This window comes from Glossina fuscipes, unplaced genomic scaffold, assembly GCF_014805625.2.
Source record: "Glossina fuscipes isolate IAEA_lab_2018 unplaced genomic scaffold, Yale_Gfus_2 0, whole genome shotgun sequence".
Lineage (NCBI taxonomy): Eukaryota > Metazoa > Arthropoda > Insecta > Diptera > Glossinidae > Glossina > Glossina fuscipes.
In genome coordinates, this window is record NW_023998414.1 from 25,630,973 (window position 1) to 25,656,013 (window position 25,041).

Here is a 25,041-nt window from a genome sequence, read left to right on the forward strand (position 1 = left end):
TAGATGAGAGAGATGAGAGATGGAAAGCAAAACTGTTCACTGCTATTACTATACACGCTTGTGGGCGTTGTAGGCGTGTCCTTGGCAATGTTTAAGTCATTTGCAAATTCTTGCAGGTGGTACCTTCATTTTCCTTAATAGGAGATTGTATTTCCACAAATGCTACACAATTGCGTAGAAAGATCGATGGCCCAATGAATCGGCAAACATGTTTAGGTGCATTCCAAGTTTGTAGCTGCCCAAGAATTTACATATAGTTTATGAAGTTTTTGAAGCTTGTTTCTGCGCGATATAAATTTTCATATGCTATAATATTGAATAGGCGTGGTGAAATCAGTTGCCACAGCATCGCCAATAAAATGTGCTTTCAAATATTGGTACATTTATCTGCTTTAGTTTTCGAGTAAGAAGCAAAAAACCCATTTTTCATCCCTATTGAAAAACAGAAGTGTTCTTAGCTTTTTGATACCGCAGGCAGGTGTATCATTGGATCCATTTGGCCCATTTTCAATAAAAACCTGCATGCAAAAACTTGCAATATTTGAACTGGATAGCTTCATTTTCACTATACACAGACACTATACGGACAGACAGACGGACAGACGGACGTGCTTAAAATGATACAGAATTTGATGCTGATCAAGGATACGTACATTTTGTGCGGGATCTCTGAAGCTTACTTCTGGACGTTGCAAATGTTTTAACGAAATGAATATATCACTCATCTTTCAGTGACGTGTATAAAAACAGCCTAAGGCATCGAAATGTTACGAAAGAAGGTCTACCATATCTACCTCTCTCTCTCTTTCGCTCACTCTTTGTCTCTCGCCATCTATCTCTCTTCCACTCTACAAGTCTTCTCAACCCTATAAAAATTTTATAAGATTTTGCTCTATTTATAAAGATAAGCTACATACTCGCCTGCGTTTACGTGCAGGCCATAAGAATCGATTTTAGAAATTATCTTAGCAACAAAAATATAAAAGATTTACGTACATTTCTCATGATTGAGCGAACGCATAGATGTGTATGCGAAAAGTTTACTATATAATTTTGAAATGGCTATATATATATATATATGTGTTACGCATAACGTTCTATTTATGCCTTATATATGTATATAAGCATGTATATGAATGAACCTTTACCCGCGAAACTCTGGCATCGCTTATACATTCCGCACGTATTTAGAATGCAGAGTTGTTATGACCATAACAGGAGTTAAGAAATAATAATTTGCTCTGTTAACAAAATAAAAACAAAATAATAATGATAAAAAAAAAAAAAAATGCTAGCTAGCTCTTCGATTGCGTGCTGAATTCCAATTCGAAAAATGCCATACACATACATCATCATGCAGTGCGGCATAAATCGTATAAATTGTCCTCACAGAAAAAATTTCGATGAACAAACAACATTCACGCAGGCTGTACACACGGTGCTGCATATACATAATGCTTTGTTAAATTGCAAGTAAAAAAATTATATTTGGTCGTCATCGGATCTTTTACACCCATCACTGTTGTCATAGAAACGCCAAAAAAAAAGTAAAGGAATAAAATTTTTATGCTCTACATCATACGATGTAGTAGAGGCCGATTTTTTTTTACTTTCAAAATAAAAGTTTTTGTTGCGCAGGCGTGTGGGCGTTGTAGGCATGTTCTTTGAAAAGTTTGAGTCATTTTCAATCTCTTTTGCAAGTTTGTAGGCGAGATTTTCATTTTTGTGAACGGCGGAGACTACATATAGTTGCGAAGAGTGATAGGTGGACCGATGGACATTCTTAGTTGCCAAGTAGTTATATGCTGTATGATAGTTTTTGAAGCATATTTCTGCGCGTTGTCCAAATATTGAGTAAAAATTACATTTTGATAAACTATAATAAAGGGTAGGCGTGGCCGTTTTTCCCAATTTTTCTACAAGTATTACAGGATCGCCTATTGAATGTACGTTCAAATTTTTATACATTTATGTACTAAATTTTATGAGTAATGAGCAAAAAAACGATTTTTCATTCCTTTTGAAAAACAAAGGTGTTCTCAATTTACTTGGTGCTGTGGGCGTGTACTTCGAACGATTTGGCAAGACGTTCCAACGATACCGCTAAATTTCAATTCGATAGCTTAATTTTTGCGGCCATGAGAATGGTTACAACAGACATAACACAGACGGACAGACGGACGTGCTTAAATCGATACACAATTTGAGGCTGATCATACTTTGTGGGGTCTGTGAAGTTTCCTTCTGGGCGTTGCAAACGTTTTGATAAAATGAATATACCATCGGTGATGGGTATAAAAATAGCAAGATTCTAAAGTTATTTTGGGATAAATATATTTCTAATAATATAAAAAATGTGTCCATAAATGCATATATATTTCTTTGATCAGAAGAAATTTCAATTGTTTTAGAAACCACGTCAATCTCACATAACCTATAACCTACACACGTGCAGATGCGAAGTCTTTAATTTTTTTTGTATTTATTTATTTTTTTTTTTTTTTGTATAAAATTGCAAATAGCGACAATTTTTAATATATTAAGCTTTGTCTGTCTGTCCGTAACGGCTAATAGTTTGTGTCAAAAATTAGTCATCATTGACTGTTGATATGCCAGATTTTAATAGAGAAGGAGAAGGAAAATATATCATCTAAAGTTTCTATTACAGTATATCGTGGTATGGATTATAAAAAAAACAAAAAATTAAAAACAAGATAAAAAAGCAAAAAAGAGTCGCTTTATAGATATACAATAAAAAATACAATTTCACGTGATGTCACTGTAAAAACCTATATAGAACTTGAATACTAAAAAACGTTTAACAACGCGAATAGTTTCCAGGGTAGCAAAAGCGAATTTTAGAGAGCTAACATGTAATGGACATTGAAAAAATTGAATATATATCAATGGAGTAAAATATTGAAGGAAAATGGGAAAATCAAGATCGAAAAGTTGGTTGAGCCAACTTAAGTGGAAGGATCAGAGAATTGATCGTTGATCAAGAAGGCTGAATAATTAAATCACCAGCATGAGGAGCTCGAAATTGCGGTCCTGCAACAGAAATAATGGCCTTGAGATTTAAGTGCTGAAAACGAGAAATTAGTGAAAAATATTAGGGCACTCAACGAGCAAGAAGAAGACATTTTTTAATTAGTTCCACCAGAATTGAATCTGTGGGCTTTAGACGAGCATAACGTGCGTTTATCTAATTATGACGAAACTGGTACCGGTAAAACTAACGCTTATGAGACTAATAAAGACTGTCAAGTATCAAGCTTAGCGTACATGTGAACTCATTATATTATTATCACCGTGTAACGGCAAAGATCCAACACAACTGTTGGAGAGAGCTTGTGCGAAAAAAAGAAACATTAGCGTCTAATAGCAACGCTGTAAACCTATGAACATATTTTTTGCGGTCATTAGGCAAGAAAACCTTATATTGTTTATATATATTCCTTGTTTTATCTTTTTATACCCACCACTGTAAGACGGAGTTATACTTATAATATATGCAACACTCGAAAGGAAACTTCATCGACTCTGTAAAGTATATATATTCTCGATCCTCGATCAGCGTGAAATCCTGAATTTGCTTAGCCATGTCTGTCCGTCTCGCCTGTGGTGTGTGTTGCTGGTACTCTCCTTGTCGCAAAAATGAAGATATCGAATTTAAATTTCGTAGAAGCATTTAAAGTTTCTGCACGCAGATTGGTATTGAAAATGGACCAAACTGGTTAGAGCAGAAGCGCGCAGTGGAACATAAACTGAACACAACTCAGTTTTTTCTAACAAAAATTTTTGTACTTTTGCTTGCTACAAATTAATGGAAAATAATTTTAGTTTTTAATCTGCATTAATCCTCAGAAGGATTTAGAAATTATCACAACTTCTGGCTTTCAATAACAACTTCTTACTAATGGACGTTTATTTATATTCGTGTTATTTAAAAGGTTAGGAGCTTGTATGTATTTTGATCCATTTTTCAGTTCAAAAATTAGTACAATAATCAAAATATTTACCATAATTTTCTACAACTTCCTCCCATCTCTCTAACAACATGCTGTGCATCGTGACGATATTGGTTTGGCAGTGATCCAATTATCGATCCATTTTCACACTTCTTCTTCAGTATATCGAGACCACGTGCCAGTCAAGCTGTGCTGCATCGATCTGAAAAAGTGGAAATCGGTAGGCGATATGCCTGATGAGTACACCAGGTGCGACTGAATTTTCCATTCGAGCTGCAACAGTGTATCCTTGGCAACCCTTGCAATGTGTGGCCGAGTAAGAGCTTGAATTTACGCCTGTAAATCGATATTGCTGCTCTGACATAGTCAATAATGATTTCATTCGGTTCTACAATACATTACATCGTAGTAGATCCGGCTTTCATCGTCAGCCACAATACGTCGCAGAAAACCCTTTTTTTTTGTTTCTTGCTAGCAATCAATGAAACCGCGATGTTGAAGCTCTTCGCAATGTCATTTTCAGTCAATTCGTATGGCAGCCACGTTCACTCCTCTTGAATCGTTCCCATCGCATGTCTAGTAACAGTTGATTCATCAATTGCTAACCTATTCGAAAGTCCTTTGAAAGTTTGAAAGTGAGTTTTAGTTTCGGCAACCGTTACTTTATGTAACGGAACAGGTCAACATCGTGGAATTTAACCATCTTCTTACATTATCATTTTCATGAATAGATATCGCTGATCAAAATACATGCAAGCACCGATTAACTTTTTCAGAAAAAATGATTTCAATTCGCTTGGCTTCCATAAGCTTCTTTGTGTGTAAAATTAATACATTTTTCTAATTGTTTACACGTTTTATGATTTAACGAACATATCTTATAATGCATTCGATTAAGCAAAAATAATCGACTGTTAATTCCCCAAAAATAGAGAAAAACAAATAAGAACACAATAGTCGGGCAAGGCCGGCTATTAAATACCCTACGCCACAATGTCTAACGGAATTCTTATTATTATTATAAAACAAAAACATTATATCTTGTTTCTATACAAATTCTATCTAATCTATATATATGTTGGAAAGCTTAATAGGTAGTTTAGCAATCAACCCAATTGATAGACGGACATATGTCCGTCCGAGCTTTAATATATATAATCCAAGCTATTGAGAGTCTTTCACTAATACTTTATAACTTGTTGCGTTGTAGGCATGTGTGACAGACATGGCCTATTAACAGTACCAAGTTCCCACAAGATCTATCGATATTTTTGTGAAGTTTTTGTGAAGCCGCACGATATTTGGACAATATGTGAATGCTGAAGAATATTTACACATAGACGGAAATATTTATGATGATTCAGAATTTGATACTGGTAGACTTCTATATATATATATATGCTTAATAGGCCTTGTAAAGCTTGCTGCTCTTTGCTTAAAAGAGTGCATGCACCCTCATCCTTCAGTGGTGTATAGAATAAGTACAGCTGCTTGCATTAGTTTTTCTCAAATTTTGAATCGGTAGACAGAATAATGTATCGATGAACATTTTTACATTACCTTAGGTATTTGAGGCTGAGTAAAGATATGTCTTCAGATTATATTGAACCGTTGACGCATTCTTTGACTGATTGCTACGACCCAATATTAACGATAATTTGCGTGTAAAAATTTCTTATGTTTCTTCCAAATTTGAAATCGAAACTTTTACGGCCGGGAAAATGTTTAGCGCCGACAATGCATAGACAGACGGCCACGCGGGCATGCTTATGTCAATTTAGAATTTAATTATGGCCAGGAATATGTATGTATGTATCTGGGTATTACAAACGTTTAGTCAACTACCCTTCTAGATTTTGGGGAGAGAGTTACAAACAGATTCTTTATGGTAATTCGACCGGTTCTTACACATACTACTATAGTACCTTTCGAATGTTGGCTTTAGTGTAAATGAAAAATATTTCAAAGACCTTGAAAATCATGCTTTCATAATCAATTTTTCTCTCCGTTTTACGCAAAACATGTTAATATTTTCCGAGTCTCACCAATCCTTCCGCGCTTTATTTTATATCCGCTATAAGGTCACGTTGGATGTATTACATGTCCTGAAAGCGTAAAAATGGCCAAAGGAAATTTGATAAACAACCAACTACTGCAAAACGATCATAAGATTTTGCTCTTTAATCGCAGCAAGCAAAACTCAATTTCTTAATCGTACACCACTTGTAGCACAGGATTATATTAAGTTTAAACACAGATGGCATACGTCATCTAGAAGAACTTGAGTTAGAAGCAGATTTTATGATAGCAATCGATTTACAATCACTTTCTGAATCGTTCTAAGCTTCTCTGTCTTATTTTCTTATGTTCGATCGTAATTTTTGAAATATTTTCAATGAAAGGATGTGTTTTTTTATTTTTTTGGCCCGAGGACAAAAGCTATTGAAAATAGTAGATATGGCATCACTTCTTTTTTATATGGATTTTTACGCGCTTCTATCTAATATTCGCGTATATAATTTACGTAAATAAAATTTATCATCGGCATGACGTCTGCGCAATGTATTGGCAAAATTTTTATCCTACAAGTTTTCTTTGTTATACAATCATCAGGACTGATGTTCATTTTATGCTCGAATTATGAAACACACATACCATTGTCAAAACATTGTCAAAAAAAAAGCATTTACACCGTCTTAAACAAATCTTTAATGCGTTTTATAATAAAGGAAAAATATGACACTGGAAAACTATATTGCATTTTTACTCACTGCTGCTTTAATTGATATATGATTTGCGTATGTTTTAGTTTTAATTTTATTTATTGAATCTTCATAATATTCATATATATATCTCGATTTGTTCGACCAATACCTGCCATTTTGTATACACTTTGCATAGTTTCATGTTTCGAATAGAGTTTATAATCGACGAAGGAAGGGAAGGAGAAGGTGGGGTCTATCCATTCAGTACATTAGTAGTAGCTTGTGTGTGTGGTGTGATGGAATATCAACGTCGCAAACTCTGGATGAAATAGAAAATTTTAACATAAATGTAGAAAATATATTCGTTAAAATCAAAAAAGAAAAGCAAGTAAGAAAATTAAATTCGTTCGGGACCGAAGCTTTCATAACCATCATCGTTATCCTAAAAAAGGCAAAAGATGTAAAAAAACAAAATATTCATCCTACATAATATGGATAGGCCGCAATTAATTTTTTCTATTTTCAAAATAAAATTTTTTCTCATATAGGCATGTGGGCGTTTGAGGCGTGTCCTTTGAAATATTTAAATTAATTCCAAATTGTTTTGCAAATTTGAAAGGGAACAATGTTTATCACAAATGCTACAAAGTTGCGTCAACAAAAAGATGGACAGACGAATAGAGATTCGAAATTTGAAACTGGCCCAGAATTTATATACTTGATAGGGCTTTCGAAATTTATTTCTACACGTAATAAGGGTATTGAAAAAACAATTAAATTTTGATACACTATCATATTGGGTAGGCGTGATCAATTTTTTCCATTTTTGTACGTTTGGACGTCAGCTTCAAAATGACTTGAATAATTTCTTCTGAAACTAAATCTAAATAAATGTAAGAAGCTTTCTTTCTCAAGAAGAAAGTCAATATTTCATTGATTCGCATAAGTTAGAGGACATAGATTACGTTTTAACTTGCATATTGAGCTCTCGTTAAGCAAAGCTATGTCCACGCTTGGTTTTATAGAACGGTGGTGCAAAGTGAAAAGGCTGTACATGTGGTTGGTTAGACCTATACTCGAGTATGACTTTGTTGTGTGGTCTCCTTCATATAGGTGCTATGTAGATTCAATCGAATCTGTTCAAAAGCAATTCTTGCTGTTTGCCTTTAGGAATTTGGATAGGGAACCGGTTGCCTCGCTTTCACTCTATGAAAATAGATTGCTTCTGTTGTCCTTACCGTCTCTCGAGAAACGTAGATTTGTTCTTGGCTTGGTTTCCTTTCGTAATCAAAGTAATAAATGGTGCTATTGACTCGCCTGCATTACTTGGTGAAATAAGCTTTAATGCCACTAACCGCTTCTCTAGGCAATTTATCTTGATTAAGCTTAGTCAATGTAAATATAATTATGAGCTGTTTAATCCGCTCAGAGCCTAAATGACGTCCATCACTATTCTCGTTATCGGACTCTTTAAAGTCCATTAATGCAATATTGCTTAATACGCATGATTTACCTATGTCGTCCATAAACTAGCTCTTAACCTTAAAAAGTCATTATGATTCGAAAATTAATTGTTGTTAACTATAATTGGTTGCCAAGCTTATGCATATTTGCGATGGCTTAGGGGTTTCATTTGCAATTTGGTCCTGTACCGATTGTGAGTGTGGCTCTATGCTAATTGTGTACATGCTTTTTTTCTTTTTTTTTTTCTTTCTTATTTGTTTTATTATACTTATACTAAGTTTTAATATTAATAAATATAAGATTTACTTTAAAAGTTAATTGAACTCGACTGTCAATTTGTTTTAGTCGAGTTTCATGTATAAGTAAAATAAATAAATAAATAAAATGCAACAGCATCGCCCATAGAATATGCATTCAAATCTTTGTACATTTGTTTACTATAGTTTATGAGTAAAGGAAAATAAATAAAATAAATTAATTATTCATTCCCTTCGAAAGACAAATGTGTTTGTTCTCAGTTTACGTGATGCTGTGATTTGCGTATGATTTGGCAAATTTTTAATACCAATCTGCGTAAACTTCCAATTGTCATATTGTCAAATTTAAATTTGAAAGCTTCATTTTTGCAGTCACGAGAATGTTTACAACGGACATTAAACATATGGACAGACAGACTTGCTTAAATCGATTTCGAATTTGATGCTGCGTTGCAAACGTTTCGACAATATGAATATACCCTTTCCCCATCCTTGGATGATATACATATATATGTGTATATCTATATACATATAGTATTAAAGTTAATACAATAAACTCGGAATAAAGGATACGTAGCTAAAAAAAAGAATCTATCTTTTTACTGAGGTAAATTAATTCTCTATGATGAGCATCGTTTTTTGTATTGACACAATAAACGAGGTTATCATATGATTAGAAATGATTAAAGTATACTCGAACATTATTAGAATTGTGATATTTGAAAGTGAGTGTACTCATCAAATTCTTTTGTATTCAAGCTATAGCATATACTATTGGTATGCCGTGAAACATCATTAAATGCATATGATTGTAAGTACGGCCGCTCATGAATCTCTAAAGTATTTTCATATCCCAGAAATTAAAGATCATTTCTGGCATGCACTATAAAATTAATAGACAGATTGATTTTGTTTAGGTATTAAAAAATCACTTTTCGAATAACCCTCCATTGTTTCCTTAGGAGTGTATTTGATCGGCAAAATTGTATCATCATAAGCTGTTTCCTTACAAAAAAAAAAAAAAAAAAAAAAAAAAAAAAAAAAGGAAAAACGCCGCATTGACATTAAAGGTCAGTCCTTTATGTACGGCTCTCTTACGAATTTGTCCAGAGAAGAGTTGATTTGCTGTTTAAAAAAAACAGAGAATTTTTCTTTGACTTTTTATGTCAGACACATTTACGACATGTGTGATGGGAAGTCATTCCATTAATATTGAGATTAATGATAGTTCTTCCAACACTGTGAACGTGCCTTCACTTGAGTAGCCTCAAGAGATTCTCTCCTGGCATCTTTTTGTAACGGAATTCATATTCGAAAACGATGGGAAAAATGTGTAATTAACGGTAAATAACAATTTTGAATAACATATGTTGTTAATATGTTCTTAAGGTGGGCACATTTTTCCATTAAAAAAACTAAATTAAGAATTATTTCGATTTTTGCTATTCATTGCAATAGATACATACCTATATATACATGAGCTTATATGCAAAGATAATTCTCTTTAAATTACTGAAAGGTGTCATTGCCTCTTAGCCAAAGAGTATATTTACCCACCTATCTATGTTAGATCCCGTTTTACTAGAAAAAAAAAAAAAAAAAAAAAAAAAAAATTAAAAAGGGGATTTTAAATTTTAATAAAAAAAAAAAAAAAAAAAAAAAAAAAACATATTACACGGGCAGTTATAATTATTCATTAAAAAGAATCAAATAAAGTGCAGTTTGTTATAGCAAAAGTAGGCGCAGTAGTATGGCAAATATTTCTATTAAATGAGATTAATTTCTTTTTTTTTTTTTGTTTTTTTTTTTTTGGTTATTGTAGGTCTTAAAGTTCTATTAAACAAAAGCATGAAATCAACAGAATTTTTTTACTTTAGAAATGCATGTCCATGCGATAATATAAAAAGCACTCCCTCCTTTATTGTCTATTAGACGTATGTATATATATAACAGTAACAGTGTTTGAGAATTTTCTAACATCATCATGACTGAGAATGGTATTATGTTGATTGATTTAAATCGTAACTTTTGCTACAACTTTGGAATACATTGCCTGACATGTAACAGACAACTCGTATTCTTTCTTTAACCAAAACTGCACTAAACCAAGCAAAACTTTAAAATCAGCTTCGCCATCCAGAAATCTACATTTATGCATGTATATATGCATGTATATATAGATATATTCATATATACATTATTATACATACACATACAGGTATATGAATGCACGTTTATTAAAGCAACTGGTAAGTTCGATGTCCACAGATTTTCATGTTTGCAAACTGTATAGTTTAACTATTTTTATGCATAAATGTACAATTCTCACGAACTCATGTAACAACCGTACCGCTTCATATTAAACGATACCTATATATATATATATATATGTATGTTATATATATATATATATGTTAACATATTTCTATAGATAACGATAGAATCAGTTTTACTTGACATTATACATCAAGCAAGAGTTAGAGAAATTGGCAAATTTAGTAGTTTTCTCCAACTTTTCTCAGACATGTCACTGACAGTCAGTCAGCCGCTGCTATCTATTACTAGAAATTTTTTAATTCGAAAAATGTTTCTGATATCATTTAAATTATTTTTTAACTTTATATTCAAGTAAGGTTTAAATGCGCGCACATACACTATATATGTAAATATATATATATATATATATATATATAGATACAGATATATGATAGTCTGCAATATGCTCCTTATATACCAATATGAGAAATAAACTTTAACAAAATATGTTACTGCACGACTCTAGCGTAACTAGTCTTTGTCTCTTAATGTTCTTTATTTATTTATTATTTTTTTTTTTTTTCTCCCAAGTCTTAATAAATTATGTATGTTTGAGAAGTAAAAAAAAAAAATTTACATGATATATATATATATATATATATATATAAGTTTTCAGTAAAGAGAAATAAAATTTAAATAAAACATTATACCTAAATGTAAATGGATTTTCTATATGAAAGATCTTTACGAGTTGCACTTGAGAGTTTTATTGAAATAATTTATAGCAAACTTTGTAAGATTATCACTTAAAATTAGTAAAATTTTTTCATTTTCTTTTCTTTTGTATGCAGATTTTGGATCCATTCACAGCAGTGCTAACGATACGTAATGCTGAAGAACAAAAAGGTCGATATCAATGCAAAATTGATGCGCAAGCCATTGGGGTTTCAGAAGTTTATGTCGGTAAGATAAGAGCAAACTTATCAAAAGTGATGCATATATATTTTTCAATTTTATTATAATTGTTTACGTATCCGTACAGGGTATATTAAGTTTTGTTGTGTATATATGTAACACTTAGAAAATATTAGACTCGCATTTTTATTATACATATCGATTCCGAATGATTTTCTGAATCCATCTAAGGTTGTCCGTCCGCCTGATTCACTATTCATATACTCTCCGTATCTGGAACTTACAGGTTTGGCATTCTAAATTGATGTGAAAATTTTGGATCGGTTGGGGCAATTTTTGAATCAACTGTCATGTCATGTAACGGTTGCTACGAAAACTGAAAACTAAATATTTTTATAGTAAAATGGGTCTAATTTCAAATATTTCATCGTCAACATTAGTTCATAATAGTAAATGGACAAAGAAATCAATTTTAGCAAATTTGGACCGTAGAACTATTTTTTGGATAGCACTGCATTTAGGGACCCATTCCTTGGACTCCACTCCATATAAGATTCAGGAAAAGTTTTAATTTTTCATATTTTATGATGAAAATTGGTCTATAGCACCAAATTAACTAAGAAAATTAACCGTAGGGAATTTAGATCACATAGGTCTATTTTTTAGAACCCAAACTATATAAGGGTTATCATGAAAAGTAAACACTTATGCGGAGAGAAAGTATAAATTCTAGTTTTCTGTGACGGAAACGGAAAAATGATAAAATTTCTAGAAAGTAAATTAAATTTGCGAAATTTGGATCAAGTCGTATGTTGTTTTGGACATCTCCAATATTCGAGCTTTCACGACAAGTAATTTTCGATGTATTATTATCAAAACAAGCGGATAATTGTATTAACCGAATTGGTGTAGGCTATTTCATGGTCGGGCAAGGACGACTATAAAATTCCTAATGGTTTTTACAAGCACCTCAAGCAAAACGCACAGAAATAAACGATAAACTAATTTAATCAACAATTATAGCGGTATCGATTTAGCGAAATGTCAAGGAATCTCGGTTCGAATTTCGGCGGGATCGGTGTATTAAAACTATTAAAGAATTGATATCAAAATTTCTATTGTTCGTTGTGTCATGTTTAAATCAAACATGTAAAAGGACCATCATGGACATCATTAAATACTCTACATACAGTTATTTGTGTAGCGACTGGTCAAAAATAAGCGTGACATAAGAAGTGGTCCGAACCATTTTCGTTTGTCCTTGCGCCAAAACATGTGACCGGGCCAGACTTTGTCAAACTTTTTCAAACTTGCAGCCTGTAGGTTGATCAAAAAAACAAGACAGACAGACAAACAGACAAGTCAAGATGGGTAAAAGGTTGATCTATCTCAAGTCCTTCTGAGTATTGCATGCATCCTTGCACGCATGCATAAACTTAGTATGTCCTCGTATCACAAACGGTGTAGGGTATAAAAAGTAATTAAATTGACTTATATTATAATATAATAATTTGTAGTTCGCAATTTCCTATTTCTTCCAAAAAATTATAATCTCAATATTTTCAAAATTTTAACTTAGATTCAGGCGGTCTCAAGAAGTTAAATGCTTAAAGCGACTCGCCGTACATTTGCCGAAGTATAAAGAAGTATAGCTTTGACATTCGTCTGCAAGATGGTTCTCTTCTCAAAGCTATCGTACATTCAGCCCATATGCCCAATGTCTAAGTCGCTGCTATCTAAGCTGCTGCGGCCAGGATAAAATCGAGCCGATAAACTACCTACTTCGATCTTGCCTAGCCAACAAACCGATATAGACCCCTTGAAGGGATTTTGTGGGACAATCTGAAACGTCATTCCCGTCTTGATTTTAGAAGCGTCACCAATTTCATAACCGATATTAAAGGACCAAACAGAAGAAAATTTCTTCTTTAGCTTTCATAGCCATCGCTGATGGTTAACCATAAAGTAGATTTTTGCTTCCCTTGGTAAAATCCAAAATTCTGCACATATGCAATCTTTGACAAGGTCGTAAACCACCTGTAGTCCTGTAGTTCTCAGTCCGAGAGATTGTTATCCGTTTTTGAAAAGACTCTGGTTGTAATAATTGGCATTGAAATACAAAACGTTTACTTGATAGAGATGGCTTCAGATTGAATGTAAGTAAATCTTTACATGAATGACGAATAACGAATAAAAACAGTAACATGAAGTTCATAAGAAACATTAATCTTAAAGTAACGACATTTTTATATCTACCAAAACTTTATGACTTCAATGAAGGAGCAGATATGATCCACGCTCAAAATATATATTACTAGTAAGAAAATTATATTCGACTGTAACGGCATCTTTTACACCCACCATCACCACTTTATATTAAAGAGTGGAAATTTCTATTGATACATCTTTAGTAGGAAAGCAAACTTAATCCTTCTTAATCTTTCTTTTTCGCCTTCACCACTTTATATTAAAGAGGAGAAATTTCTATTGGTACATCTTTAGTAGGAAAGCAAACTTAATCCTTCTTTTTCGCCTTCAAGTTCTCAATTGAATATTTTAATTTTTATGATCGGGGGTCTGTTTATTGTAGGCAAACACAAAAACTAGCAAATAGATGGACGGACGGATGGACGGACGGACAGACATGTTGTAGATCCATTCTAAATTTGATGCTAATCAATAGTAGACCTGTTTAATAGGTCTTTTGAAGCCTCGCTCCGGTTGATGCAAACGTTTTCACAAAATGCGTATATATATATATATATATATATATATATATCCATCCGTCCTGAATGATGGGTATTAAAGTATTAAGCCGATAATTTATAAGATAACATTATTGAACTGGAAACGTAAACATACATACGTTACAATATTCACGTATTACTTGATGAATTTGTTTTCATAATTTTTTCTTTGCATAAGCGAATCTTTAATGAAATTTATAATTATTATTATGTGTAAATAGACTAATTTTCGGAATATCATGTGCATGCGTAAAGATTGATAGGGATATTTATGTATGTATTATTTTGATTGCAGGTACTAAACCAACAAATGTTACAGATTTTAAGTGCAAAGTTTATGATTATGAATATATGGAATGCAGCTTTACCAGACCCAAAAATATGCTATTAACTCAGTATGAATTACAGTATGGAATAAGTGACGATGTAAGTTCATTCAATTTAATTACATTAGTTTTATAAATTAAGTTAAAAAAAAAAAAAAAAAAAAAAAATTGATTTATTTTTCTATTATACAGAAAGAGAGGAAAATACCTAACGAGGATAGGTGTCAGGTAGAGGAAAGATATCGTGTTTGCTTGCTACAGGATGGTGACGATAATAAATTTTATTGTAATATAAGTGATTGTTATTTCCCAGTAAGAAATCTATATGTATTCAAATTAACTGCTCGCAACGATAAGGGCAAAAATGAACAATGCTTCAGAATTCATAATCATAATATTGGTAAGTCTTTTATATTTAAAAAAATTACAAAAGCCAATTGCATTCGGCTCGTTCCGAATCCATTCATACCCATCATCTATCTAATAGTGTTATGTCCAAAAAAAAAAGGAAACCTCAAAATAATTCCTTATGAAGAGATAGATAGATATCAACATACGATTTGCATGGCCCTCAACGCACGATAAGTCGCAATTGGACTTTTTTCATAGAACTTTTTCCTATTCATTGATATAATATTGCTTACGGTATTTGATATTAAAAATAAGAGTTGCCTTAAGGCAATTACAATCATTATTATGGGATCGGATCTATACGAATAGATCAAAAGACAATAATAAATCTTTAAAAATTTTTTTATCATCTTTTTTTGCTTTAGTTTTTCTTCTTCTTATTTTGCCTTAAATTTAATGCATTCTTTCCACTATAAACATTTACCCCGACATTTTCCAATAAGAAACATTTTCTATGTAGAAATTTGTTAAAATTTAACAAATGATACATCAATGGGCAAATAGTGTGTAACATATGATGAATATGATTTATTATTCACAAAAACTCATAACTATAAACTCTGCAGCTTAGCAATGCCAAAATCAATCTTATAAGCCTGACAATTTGCTTTGAGAAAAAGAAAAACAAATGAATTTCTCTCTAATTTCAGGATTTTCGCAACTGATTGATGTAAAAAACTAAAGCAATACTCTTTCGGCTATTGATTCATGCCTTTTTTTTTTTAGCTTATTAACTTGGATTTTTTTGCTTTTTTTTTCATACCAACAATTTGATGCCGTTCCCTCAGTTAATTGATTTGATTAGTTTCGCTGTTTCAATGGTAAACAGACGACCCTACTACACTGTGCTGCTTATTCTTACAATTTAATATGGTATTTATTGAAATCAAACCGCTTGTCTCATGCAGTGGTTGTAATGAGACGCGAATATCATTGTGAAATGTTCATTGGTATGCGTTTTTAATGTAAACATAAAAAATATGCCATCCATTCAAATTGCCATCCAAAAATTGATATCTCTATCTATCTACATGGCCATTTAGGTTTAAGGCCAGTAGAGTAGGCTTAGCTAACTGAATCGCATTTAATCGTTAGTTCGTAGTGTTCTACAACCAAATAGTAGACATATTGGACTTTTGCCGAATTTTACTCATCATTGCTGTTTGCACCATTACCTCTGTAAAAGCAAATCTGCTTATGAGAAAACAAGTAAGAACATTACAGTTGGGCAAGGACGACAACTAAATACCTTACACTATATTGTTTAACACAATTCTTATTTTTATTATAGAACACAACAATTATATGTTGTTTTTATATTAAGGCAAATTTTTCTAGTGTACATTTATGAGGAAGCGAGCCCAAAACTCAACCTAATGTAGTGCAAGTTTAATCCCTGCATAGGAGATCCAAAAATAGACTTAGATGTAGATATTCATTCTTGTATGAAATTACTATTACGGGTCAATTTCCACCACCAAATCGTGTTTAGAAATTGGCCCAGCCGGTCCAAAGTTTTTATACCAATTTAGAACGCCGAAGTACTACTATTTAACCACTTATGCTTAGAAATTTTCAATATTGCAATTTTGGTCCGTATAACGATTTTTCAGAAGAGGGCATTATATGGGAAGTGGTCGAAAAAGTAGACCGATCCGAATCATTTGCAACAGAGTTCGTCCTTGGGTCAAAACCCGTCAATGTATGAAAAATCCATTCAAATATTTCAAATATTGCTTGCCTCTAGCTTAAACGCACATTTACATGGACAGACATCGCAAGAATAGACTGGCTTAAAAAGGCGGATCTATCTTAAGCCCTACTGCGTGTTACATACGTCCGTTCTAACTTTCTTTCGTATTCTAGTCTAGTAAGTTACTGACTGGTTAATCTGCTCAGGGTTGCTGAATATTACCTCCGCAATTCGGCAAATTTTTTGTATATCCTTCGTAAGTGTTTACTCTTAACAAAAGTGCTCCTAAGCGTGCAAACAGTTACAATACTGAACAATAGCTTAGCTTAGCTCGACAATTAGCTTAGCTTTTGCGAACATAACATGCATCGAATATGGTTGCGAAATATTTGAGACAACGTTTTTGTCGATAATTTTTTTTTACCGGGAACGGAGTCCATAAAAATTTTTCCTCTGTCTGTTGGCATCCAGTAAACCTCATACCAAATTAACTCAAAATATTTTATTATCAGTTCAGCTAAGCCCTCCTACGTAAACAAAATAAAAGAAGAAGAAGAAGAAAATCAAGTAGTAAGAATGGGCACACGAGCTATAATTTGGTTCAAAATTCACGATAGAAATCCAGACTAAACTAACAAGCGGTATTGTGCGTAAAGCTAGCATTGTAATCTATTCTCTTAAACGGTCTTATTAGGAATATTTAAATTAGACAAGCGTATTAGAGTATCTTGCAAAGGATTGCAATTGGAAGATCCATTTTAGTAAAAGATTCTGAACATTTTGATTAAAAAGAAAGAAGTGATATAAAATTATTTATTCTTTATGTTTGCTATTGATTGATAGCTTCCCGAGATAATGATTTAATTGACTTGCGGCCGCATTCAACTGCAACTGGCAAATGGTTATTAATATTCGGGTTTATTGTCGATGTCAATATTTCATCATTGTTCGCTTGCATTCACTTTTCATGCACGCAACTCGATCTCTTCTTCTTAACTCGAAAAACTATGTTCTTCTACTTCATAAAATAACTTATACGATAGCATTGAATCTCTAAGAAAGCATAGAAAATTTCTTAAAATTGTTTTAATTTCTTCATATAATAGAGAATCGTCATCAGATGGGAGGAAGCGAAATGAATTTTGTAAAGTTTGTCTTAATTATTATCGAACATCAAACTCATATACTGATAGGACAGACAGACATTATCGACCAATTTGATATGACTTACATGATTTTCACATGTTATATAAGTAATGACCCATTTTGCGTTGAGTGGTGCGCGGTGGGGTAGGGAGGTTGCGTGGATGGGTATGAATATGACAAGATAAACTAATTAAGATTGAATAATTGTGAATTATATTAAGAAACAAAAAAAAAAAAAAAACAAAAAAAACCTTTTTTTCATTTAGTTGTACCTGCTGCCATTGATTTCAATATTAATAACATCACCAGTGACAGTGTTACATTGAAATGGTATAAACATAATGTCGCTTATTATCCAAGGAATTTGACATATCATATAAGTGTGCGCGACAATCGCACTAACAATTATAAAAATGAATATGTAAATTGTAATCGGAGCGCAATTATGAAAAATTTGAAAGCTTATTGGCCGTACATTATAAAAATACGAGCCAAATCAAATGCAGTCGATGATAATGATGATGACAGTATGTGGAGTGAAGCGACTGAAAAACATTTTATTACATTGCAACGTAAACCGGATAGGTCGCCGAAATTGCCATTGGGCAGTTTTTACATATACAATACCGAGACGCAATTGCGTTTATATTGGGAACAATTGGAGGAGAGCGAACACAATGGACCTGAATTTCATTATATTATCAACGAGATTGATGAAAACGATATCATTATGTAATTAATTTATAAAGAAAAAACTTAAACCTTTTTTTTTTTTTTTTCAATTTTTTTATTTTTTTTTTTTTTTTTTTTTTTTTTTTTTTTGCTTTGACCTGCACATTTTTTTTTTTGTTTGTTTTTTTTTCCAACTTTAGCAATACAATTCGAACAAATGATAGTACAATTGCATTTCCTTGGAAGAATACTCATGCACGTAAATTTCATATAAAATCGGCGAATATTTTGGGTGAAAGTGAGGCGAGCAATAGCTTATTGGTTTATCCTAACGGAAATTCAAATTATCTCGAACGACAATACGTATTGAGTGAGAATTCAATAGCGAAAATTTATCATAACAGTAGTTATACTTTATCGTGGTCACCACCGCAAAATATTAAAGACTTACTTAACTACACTGTCTTCTGGTGCTTACCAAAGATCGAATTACCGAATCAGTGTAAGGTAAATAAATATATATGTGAAATGAAATTATTTCAATTGTAACAGTTAGTTACCGAATGCGACTTCTTCTTCTTTCTCTTTTCTAAGGGTCCAATACACTTTAGGTATATAAATAAAAATGAAAGCAACTTTACCACCGAACCGAAAGATCGTAGCTTAAATTTAGCAATTTCGGCAAATTATCCGCATTTCAATAAAGGCATGCAATGGGCGCAATGCTCTGGTGACGTTTCCAGCGAACTAATGAAAATGGAAATTGAGGTCAGTGCTATCAACGATAGTGCCATACTAGTCAAATGGAATTCGGGCAGTGTCTGCGCGTCAATATTGAAAGGCTATAATTTAAGTTATTGGCTGCCAAAGGAGCAAGATGCAAAATATAATAATAACGCAACCATCGAATTGTTAAGAGAAAATCAAGAGCATCGTAATTATACTATCACCAATTTGAAGCCATTCACCGAAGTATGCTTAAGCATGTTTATGTATTCGCCAACAAAACGGGGACGCAGCAGCGATACTAAATGTATTAAAACGAAACAGGCAGGCAAGTGTTATTCTAATTTAAATTTTTATAGTCATATATATAGAGAATGTATTTTATTCGGATTATAGCTCCGTCGGCACCGCGTAATTTAAATTTAATAACCGCTAGTGTGACAAGTAAATCTGCTCGAATTAGATGGGAACCGCCAGCCATTCGAAATGGTGAACTAACTATTTACACGATATATTGGCAAGTATTTATTTATTAATTTTTTTAATTTTTTTTTTATAAATAATTTTATATTATAATGAAATGAAATTAATTCACTTTAGGCGCAAAATTGCTTATGATGCTTTTGACAAGAATACAACATCAATCAACGAAACCTCTTACACTCTAACCAGTCTTAATAGCTATTCTAATTATGAAGTTTATGTGACGGCTCATACTGTCGAAGAATCGAAACCCAGCAATCGTATTAATATTTCGACTTTAATAGGAAGTAAGTTTTAAACAGAATGCTTTCAGAGAATGCTTTCTTAAAAAAATGAAATAATTAAATTTAAAATTTTTTTATTTAAAAAAAAACAAAAAAAACAAAATCTAGTCCCATCGAATCCTCGCAACGTTAATATAACCGAAAATGATGGTTTAATTACATGGGATCCGCCTATGTTGCCCTCGGGACGTTTAGAATTTTATGTAGTTGCTTTAATACGATCCGCGAACGATAGCAGTGAAATTATCGAATCGATATCGTTGATGAGGGAACGCAGTTGTCGTTTTCGTATACCGGAATGCTATAGCGCATACTATTCGTATAGTTTGAAAGTGAGAGCCGTAAATACAGCCGCCGACAAGGAATATGATCATGAAATTGAACCAATGTCAAGAAATTTGACATTAGACGGTGGGCAAATTAAAAAAAATTTCTGTATACCCGATCAGCAAGAAAATGATGAACTCTATGATAAATTTTGGCGTAGCGACAATACAAAATGTTATTTTGCCTCACCATGGACGTATTCGCCGCGTGTATACAAATGCACAAGTACACCAATATTTGCTTATATTGTCGCTATAATTATGTTGGGTTTCTTATTGGGCTTAATTTCTTATTGGCTACGCAGCAAATATCGTGAAATGAAAGATATTGAAGTAATTTTACCCGAGGCTCTTGTCGATCAAGTTTCCAAATATAAATTCGGTAATAATTCGTTAAGTCAAAGTAACGGTACAGATGTGTCAGCAGCTTGCAAAAAGGAAATACATACACAAATATCACGTAACAGCGATTGCTTAGTCAATTATAAAGAGAAGGAAAATCATCATTTGTTGCCGAATATGTTTAGCGGTTCGATAAATGTTTTACCATCATTGTCGTCGGCGAATAGCGGAGGAAAGGAAGAGATTGAAAACAATGAAGGACTGATAGACGAACATCAATCTTATGAAACAACAAACGAAGAGTTAAGCTCGAATTCGAGCTCTATCTCAAGAGCCGATTGTTCATATAATGATCGTTCGATTGTTCATCGAACTATTGAAAATACCAATAAAATGTTCGGCGTACAGAAATTAAGTCAAGATGCAACAGACGATGAGGCAGAGAATTTTAATCAAATGGTTACAATTGATTTGGAAGTACCTCGGGTATTACCAATGAATACCGGAGGTTATGTAACACCGAACACTTTATTATTGGCCTCCAATTTAAACACAACCGAACGGCCGGCAGTAATATCTATGCAAACAATTGCTATGCCTAACAACATGACAAACGGTTATATACAAGCCAGTACCGTTAAACAATTGGTAACCTATTAATATCAAAAGCACTGTTTTCCGTCCGAAAATCTTATATAAATAATTTTTTTAATATATGCATTGCAGTTTACACCCACGATTATGCAAGAACAGCAACAGCAACAGCAACAGCAAGAACAACAGCAACAACACTTGTCCCAGCAAATTTCTGACGGTTATACAACGGTAGGCGATTTAGAGAAAACGCTTAGACGTTCTAGTCTGATAAGCACACCCTCATCGTTGACGTCACCTAAATTGCCTATGAATGCCACGATAACCGCAGCGTCACAAATTATTACAGATGCCGATGATGTAACACCATCAATAGCAGAAACAACGTCAACAGAAGCGCCAGTAACGACAAGAGCGAATCCTACGCTAAGCCATCCCAATCGTATCAGTTACGGTGATAATATAAGCAACCATAACAACACCAATATATATGGTTATGTAACCCAACGTCAACTTGCGAATTTTGGCACAAATGTCGCTTTAGGAAAAGAAGTGAATACTACGTAAATTATGTAAGTACATGCATTATAATTGTCTGAATACCGATATATATATAATATGTACTTAAATATTGTCTCTGTCGTTGTCATTGTTGTCTGATATCAATAAGAAATTTGTATAAAATATGCTTTCTTTAAAAATTCTTAAACAGTGATAGTAGATGTTTTCGTTACGTAATTGGTTTAGATAGATTGTTTTGTTTTTTAAGTTACGACGAAAACATTTTCATATAAATTTAACTGCTGTGCAGATCACATTTTTTATGAAAAGAATCGAAAAAGATAAAAAAAAAAAATAAAAAAATAAAAAATAAAAAATAAAAAATAAAAATAAAAATAAAAAAGACAAACATCACAATAAAAATGCATACAAATATAAATATACCAAGGCACACACACACACTCACGCATACAAAAACACACATACCTATCAATGCTACATTACCCTTCATTCATGTGCACCGCATCGACGTAGATAGTTAAGTCACATGTTAATCCATCCGTTCAACAGGACTCAACTTGATGATGATATTTGTATTTTTTTTAAACTGTATTTTATATTTATATTGCATATTTTTTTTTTTTTTTTTTTTTTTTTTTGTTTTTTTTGTTTTTAAGAATTATCGAATGTGCCCGAAAATATTTTAGTTACATTTATAGTAAAGATATATTGTTCCTAGTATTTTACATTTTTATTTTCATTTAAAAACGAAAAAAAAAAAAAAATTTTTTTTTTTTTTTTAATTTCATTTTACAAATTTTGTAAACATAAGGTGGTTTCAATTCTGAAAGAAAGAGAAAAAAAACACAAAATTATCGAATGCATTTAATGATATAATTAAGTAATTAAATTAATTAATGAATTGAATAAATACGAATTATTCGTTCATGTAAATACTAAGTAAACGTATGACCATTCCGTTCATTTGGCAAAAGCAAGCCTGGCCGATCAGCTCTTCATCTCTCACTGCAACATTGTAGAGATTATATATGTACGCGCGGGGGGTTTGCTATCACAACACAGCTATCTATCTATCTGTACATCATTAATAAACAAATTGTTGTTGCAAAAACAAAAACAAAAACAAAGAAGCTCCATTCAGCTTATAAAGTATGCAAATAACATTCGTTTGCCTATATATAAGAGTATTTAACTTTCAGATAGCAAAAACCGAATCATATTTGTTCCTAATTATTGCTAATCACTTTGCCTATGTGAAATCAATTTTCACTTTTCGAATCACTTCTCGCTCAGTTTATTGTTAAATAATTGAAAAAAGTTACTACATCATCATTAAAATGAATGAAGGATTAGATTAGATTAGATGCCCGACTGCCCAACTGCCCAACTGCCCGACTGCCCGATTGCTCCATTAAAACTCATTCTTTCCTATCTGTATAGCAATCAAGTTGGTATTGCTTTTGATCAAATAAAAATGTTTTCAAAAAATTGTTCTAATAATGAAATTAATGACATAAGTGGAAAGTTTAAGTTAAAAAGTAAAACTTGTTGACCTAACCGGTGCATTATAGCCTTTGATTCAATTTATAGCTTGTAAAGATATGATCATAGGTGACATAGACATTACTGTTACGCACAATTCGTCAATGCATCTCAGTCGAAGACTATAAGACTGCGTTCTGACTATAAGACTGCGAAGCACATTGTGACAATAATATACATTTTATGAAAGGGATTAATTTTGATATCATGACAAACTTCAAATTTACAAAAATATTTTTTTTTATACCCGCCACCGAAGGAAGCTTCAGAGACTCTATAAAAGCGATGTCTGTCCATTTAGGCGATGTATATTGTTGACGCTCTCCTCGTCGCAAAAATGAAGATATCGAATGTAAATTTAGTAGAAAAATTGAAAATTTCTACACGCAGGTTGGTATTGAAAATGGGTCAAATTAGTTGGGGCGGAAGTGCACAGTGGAGCGTAAACTTTACGCAACTCCGTTTTTTTTTCGAATAAAAATTTTTGGATTTTTGCCCTTTGCTCGAAAATTACAAAAGTTCGAAGGCTGGTAGTTTTCACATTTCCTTTACGAAACCCTTTACTCTCTAGGCTTAAAAATGGAACCAATTGTTCGCATCCACACAAATTTACAAAGTAATTAAATTTAATTTTTTTTCACTTCTTTTGAGATTTTTTTTTGCTTATTTATCATTAGACAAACAAGACCGAATGTTTAAGTCTGTTTGGTAAATCCCCCAATCGGAGATATAATATCTGCCTAAAAAATGGGTTAATTTACCGCGAACTGTTGGATTAATTTTTTCTTAATATTACCTGCGATGTGGATATCAAATAAGAGAACGTGGAGAGTAGAATGCGAAAAGCATGGTGATGGATATGCGAGGCTCGGTCCTCCCGCCGACTACTAATTTTCTTGCTCGTTTTTATTTAATTAATTAATTTTTACTTTATATTGTTTTGCTTGTCAAAAATCGAGCCAGAAAGAAATTTTTAAAATTTCCATCAACGCTAAGCGTAACTGCAAAACTGTATATGTTCAACTGGATAATACAATCATTCAGTGTTCCGTGTTCAGTGCTTTACTCGGTTAATATGTCCCGCTCTATGGCAACGAATCAGTCGCTCTAAAATACCGCACCACTGTGAAAATGTTCGAATCTTGCCAAATTTATAAGCCATTAAACTCATCAAATATCCTATATATATACGAGGTGTGTTCAAATTTCGTGGACTATGTACATTCGATTCTGGAATTTTGATTTTTTCTTTACACTCACGTCCCCAACATCTGATGACATTATCCGGCAATATGGATTTATTTAGTTCTGTATTAAATTTTGTGCCCCAACTCACCTAAAATATTGGCATGAAAATGTGTACAAGTGATACAAGGCCTAGATGACTCTAATGACGCTGGCCGCCCTGAACGCACCAACAACATTCAATAATTGACAACGAAAACTTTGAAGAAGTGAAGAAAATTATTATTTGAGAATCGCCGGAGAAGTTACTAACGATATCGATAGATCGGTTGACGTATGTCGGAAAAATCCCGCAAGGCACAGGTATATTATATCTTTTGCACGCGTGGAAGGGGGATAGGCATGCGACATTTTGAATGGAAAATGATCATTTTTCTTTTTGGACATACCTCGTATATACACATACGTGTACAT

At 32.7% G+C, this 25,041-nt stretch overlaps 1 protein-coding gene across 1 annotated transcript in view; it reads left to right on the forward strand.

Annotated features, from left to right (window-relative positions):
• Positions 1 to 22,144, forward strand: part of LOC119639102 (cytokine receptor-like) — a 48,422-nt gene extending 26,278 nt beyond the window's left edge. Inside the window, exons 4-13 of the mRNA XM_038036340.1 lie at positions 11,505 to 11,616; positions 14,611 to 14,741; positions 14,834 to 15,041; positions 18,158 to 18,623; positions 18,764 to 19,070; positions 19,158 to 19,617; positions 19,686 to 19,806; positions 19,890 to 20,059; positions 20,165 to 21,372; positions 21,451 to 22,144. Of these exons, the coding sequence (XP_037892268.1) occupies positions 11,505 to 11,616; positions 14,611 to 14,741; positions 14,834 to 15,041; positions 18,158 to 18,623; positions 18,764 to 19,070; positions 19,158 to 19,617; positions 19,686 to 19,806; positions 19,890 to 20,059; positions 20,165 to 21,372; positions 21,451 to 21,885 (3,618 nt within the window). The 3' untranslated portion in view covers positions 21,886 to 22,144. The remainder of the gene's footprint in view (positions 1 to 11,504; positions 11,617 to 14,610; positions 14,742 to 14,833; positions 15,042 to 18,157; positions 18,624 to 18,763; positions 19,071 to 19,157; positions 19,618 to 19,685; positions 19,807 to 19,889; positions 20,060 to 20,164; positions 21,373 to 21,450) is intronic.
• The last annotated feature ends 2,897 nt before the right edge of the window (positions 22,145 to 25,041 follow it).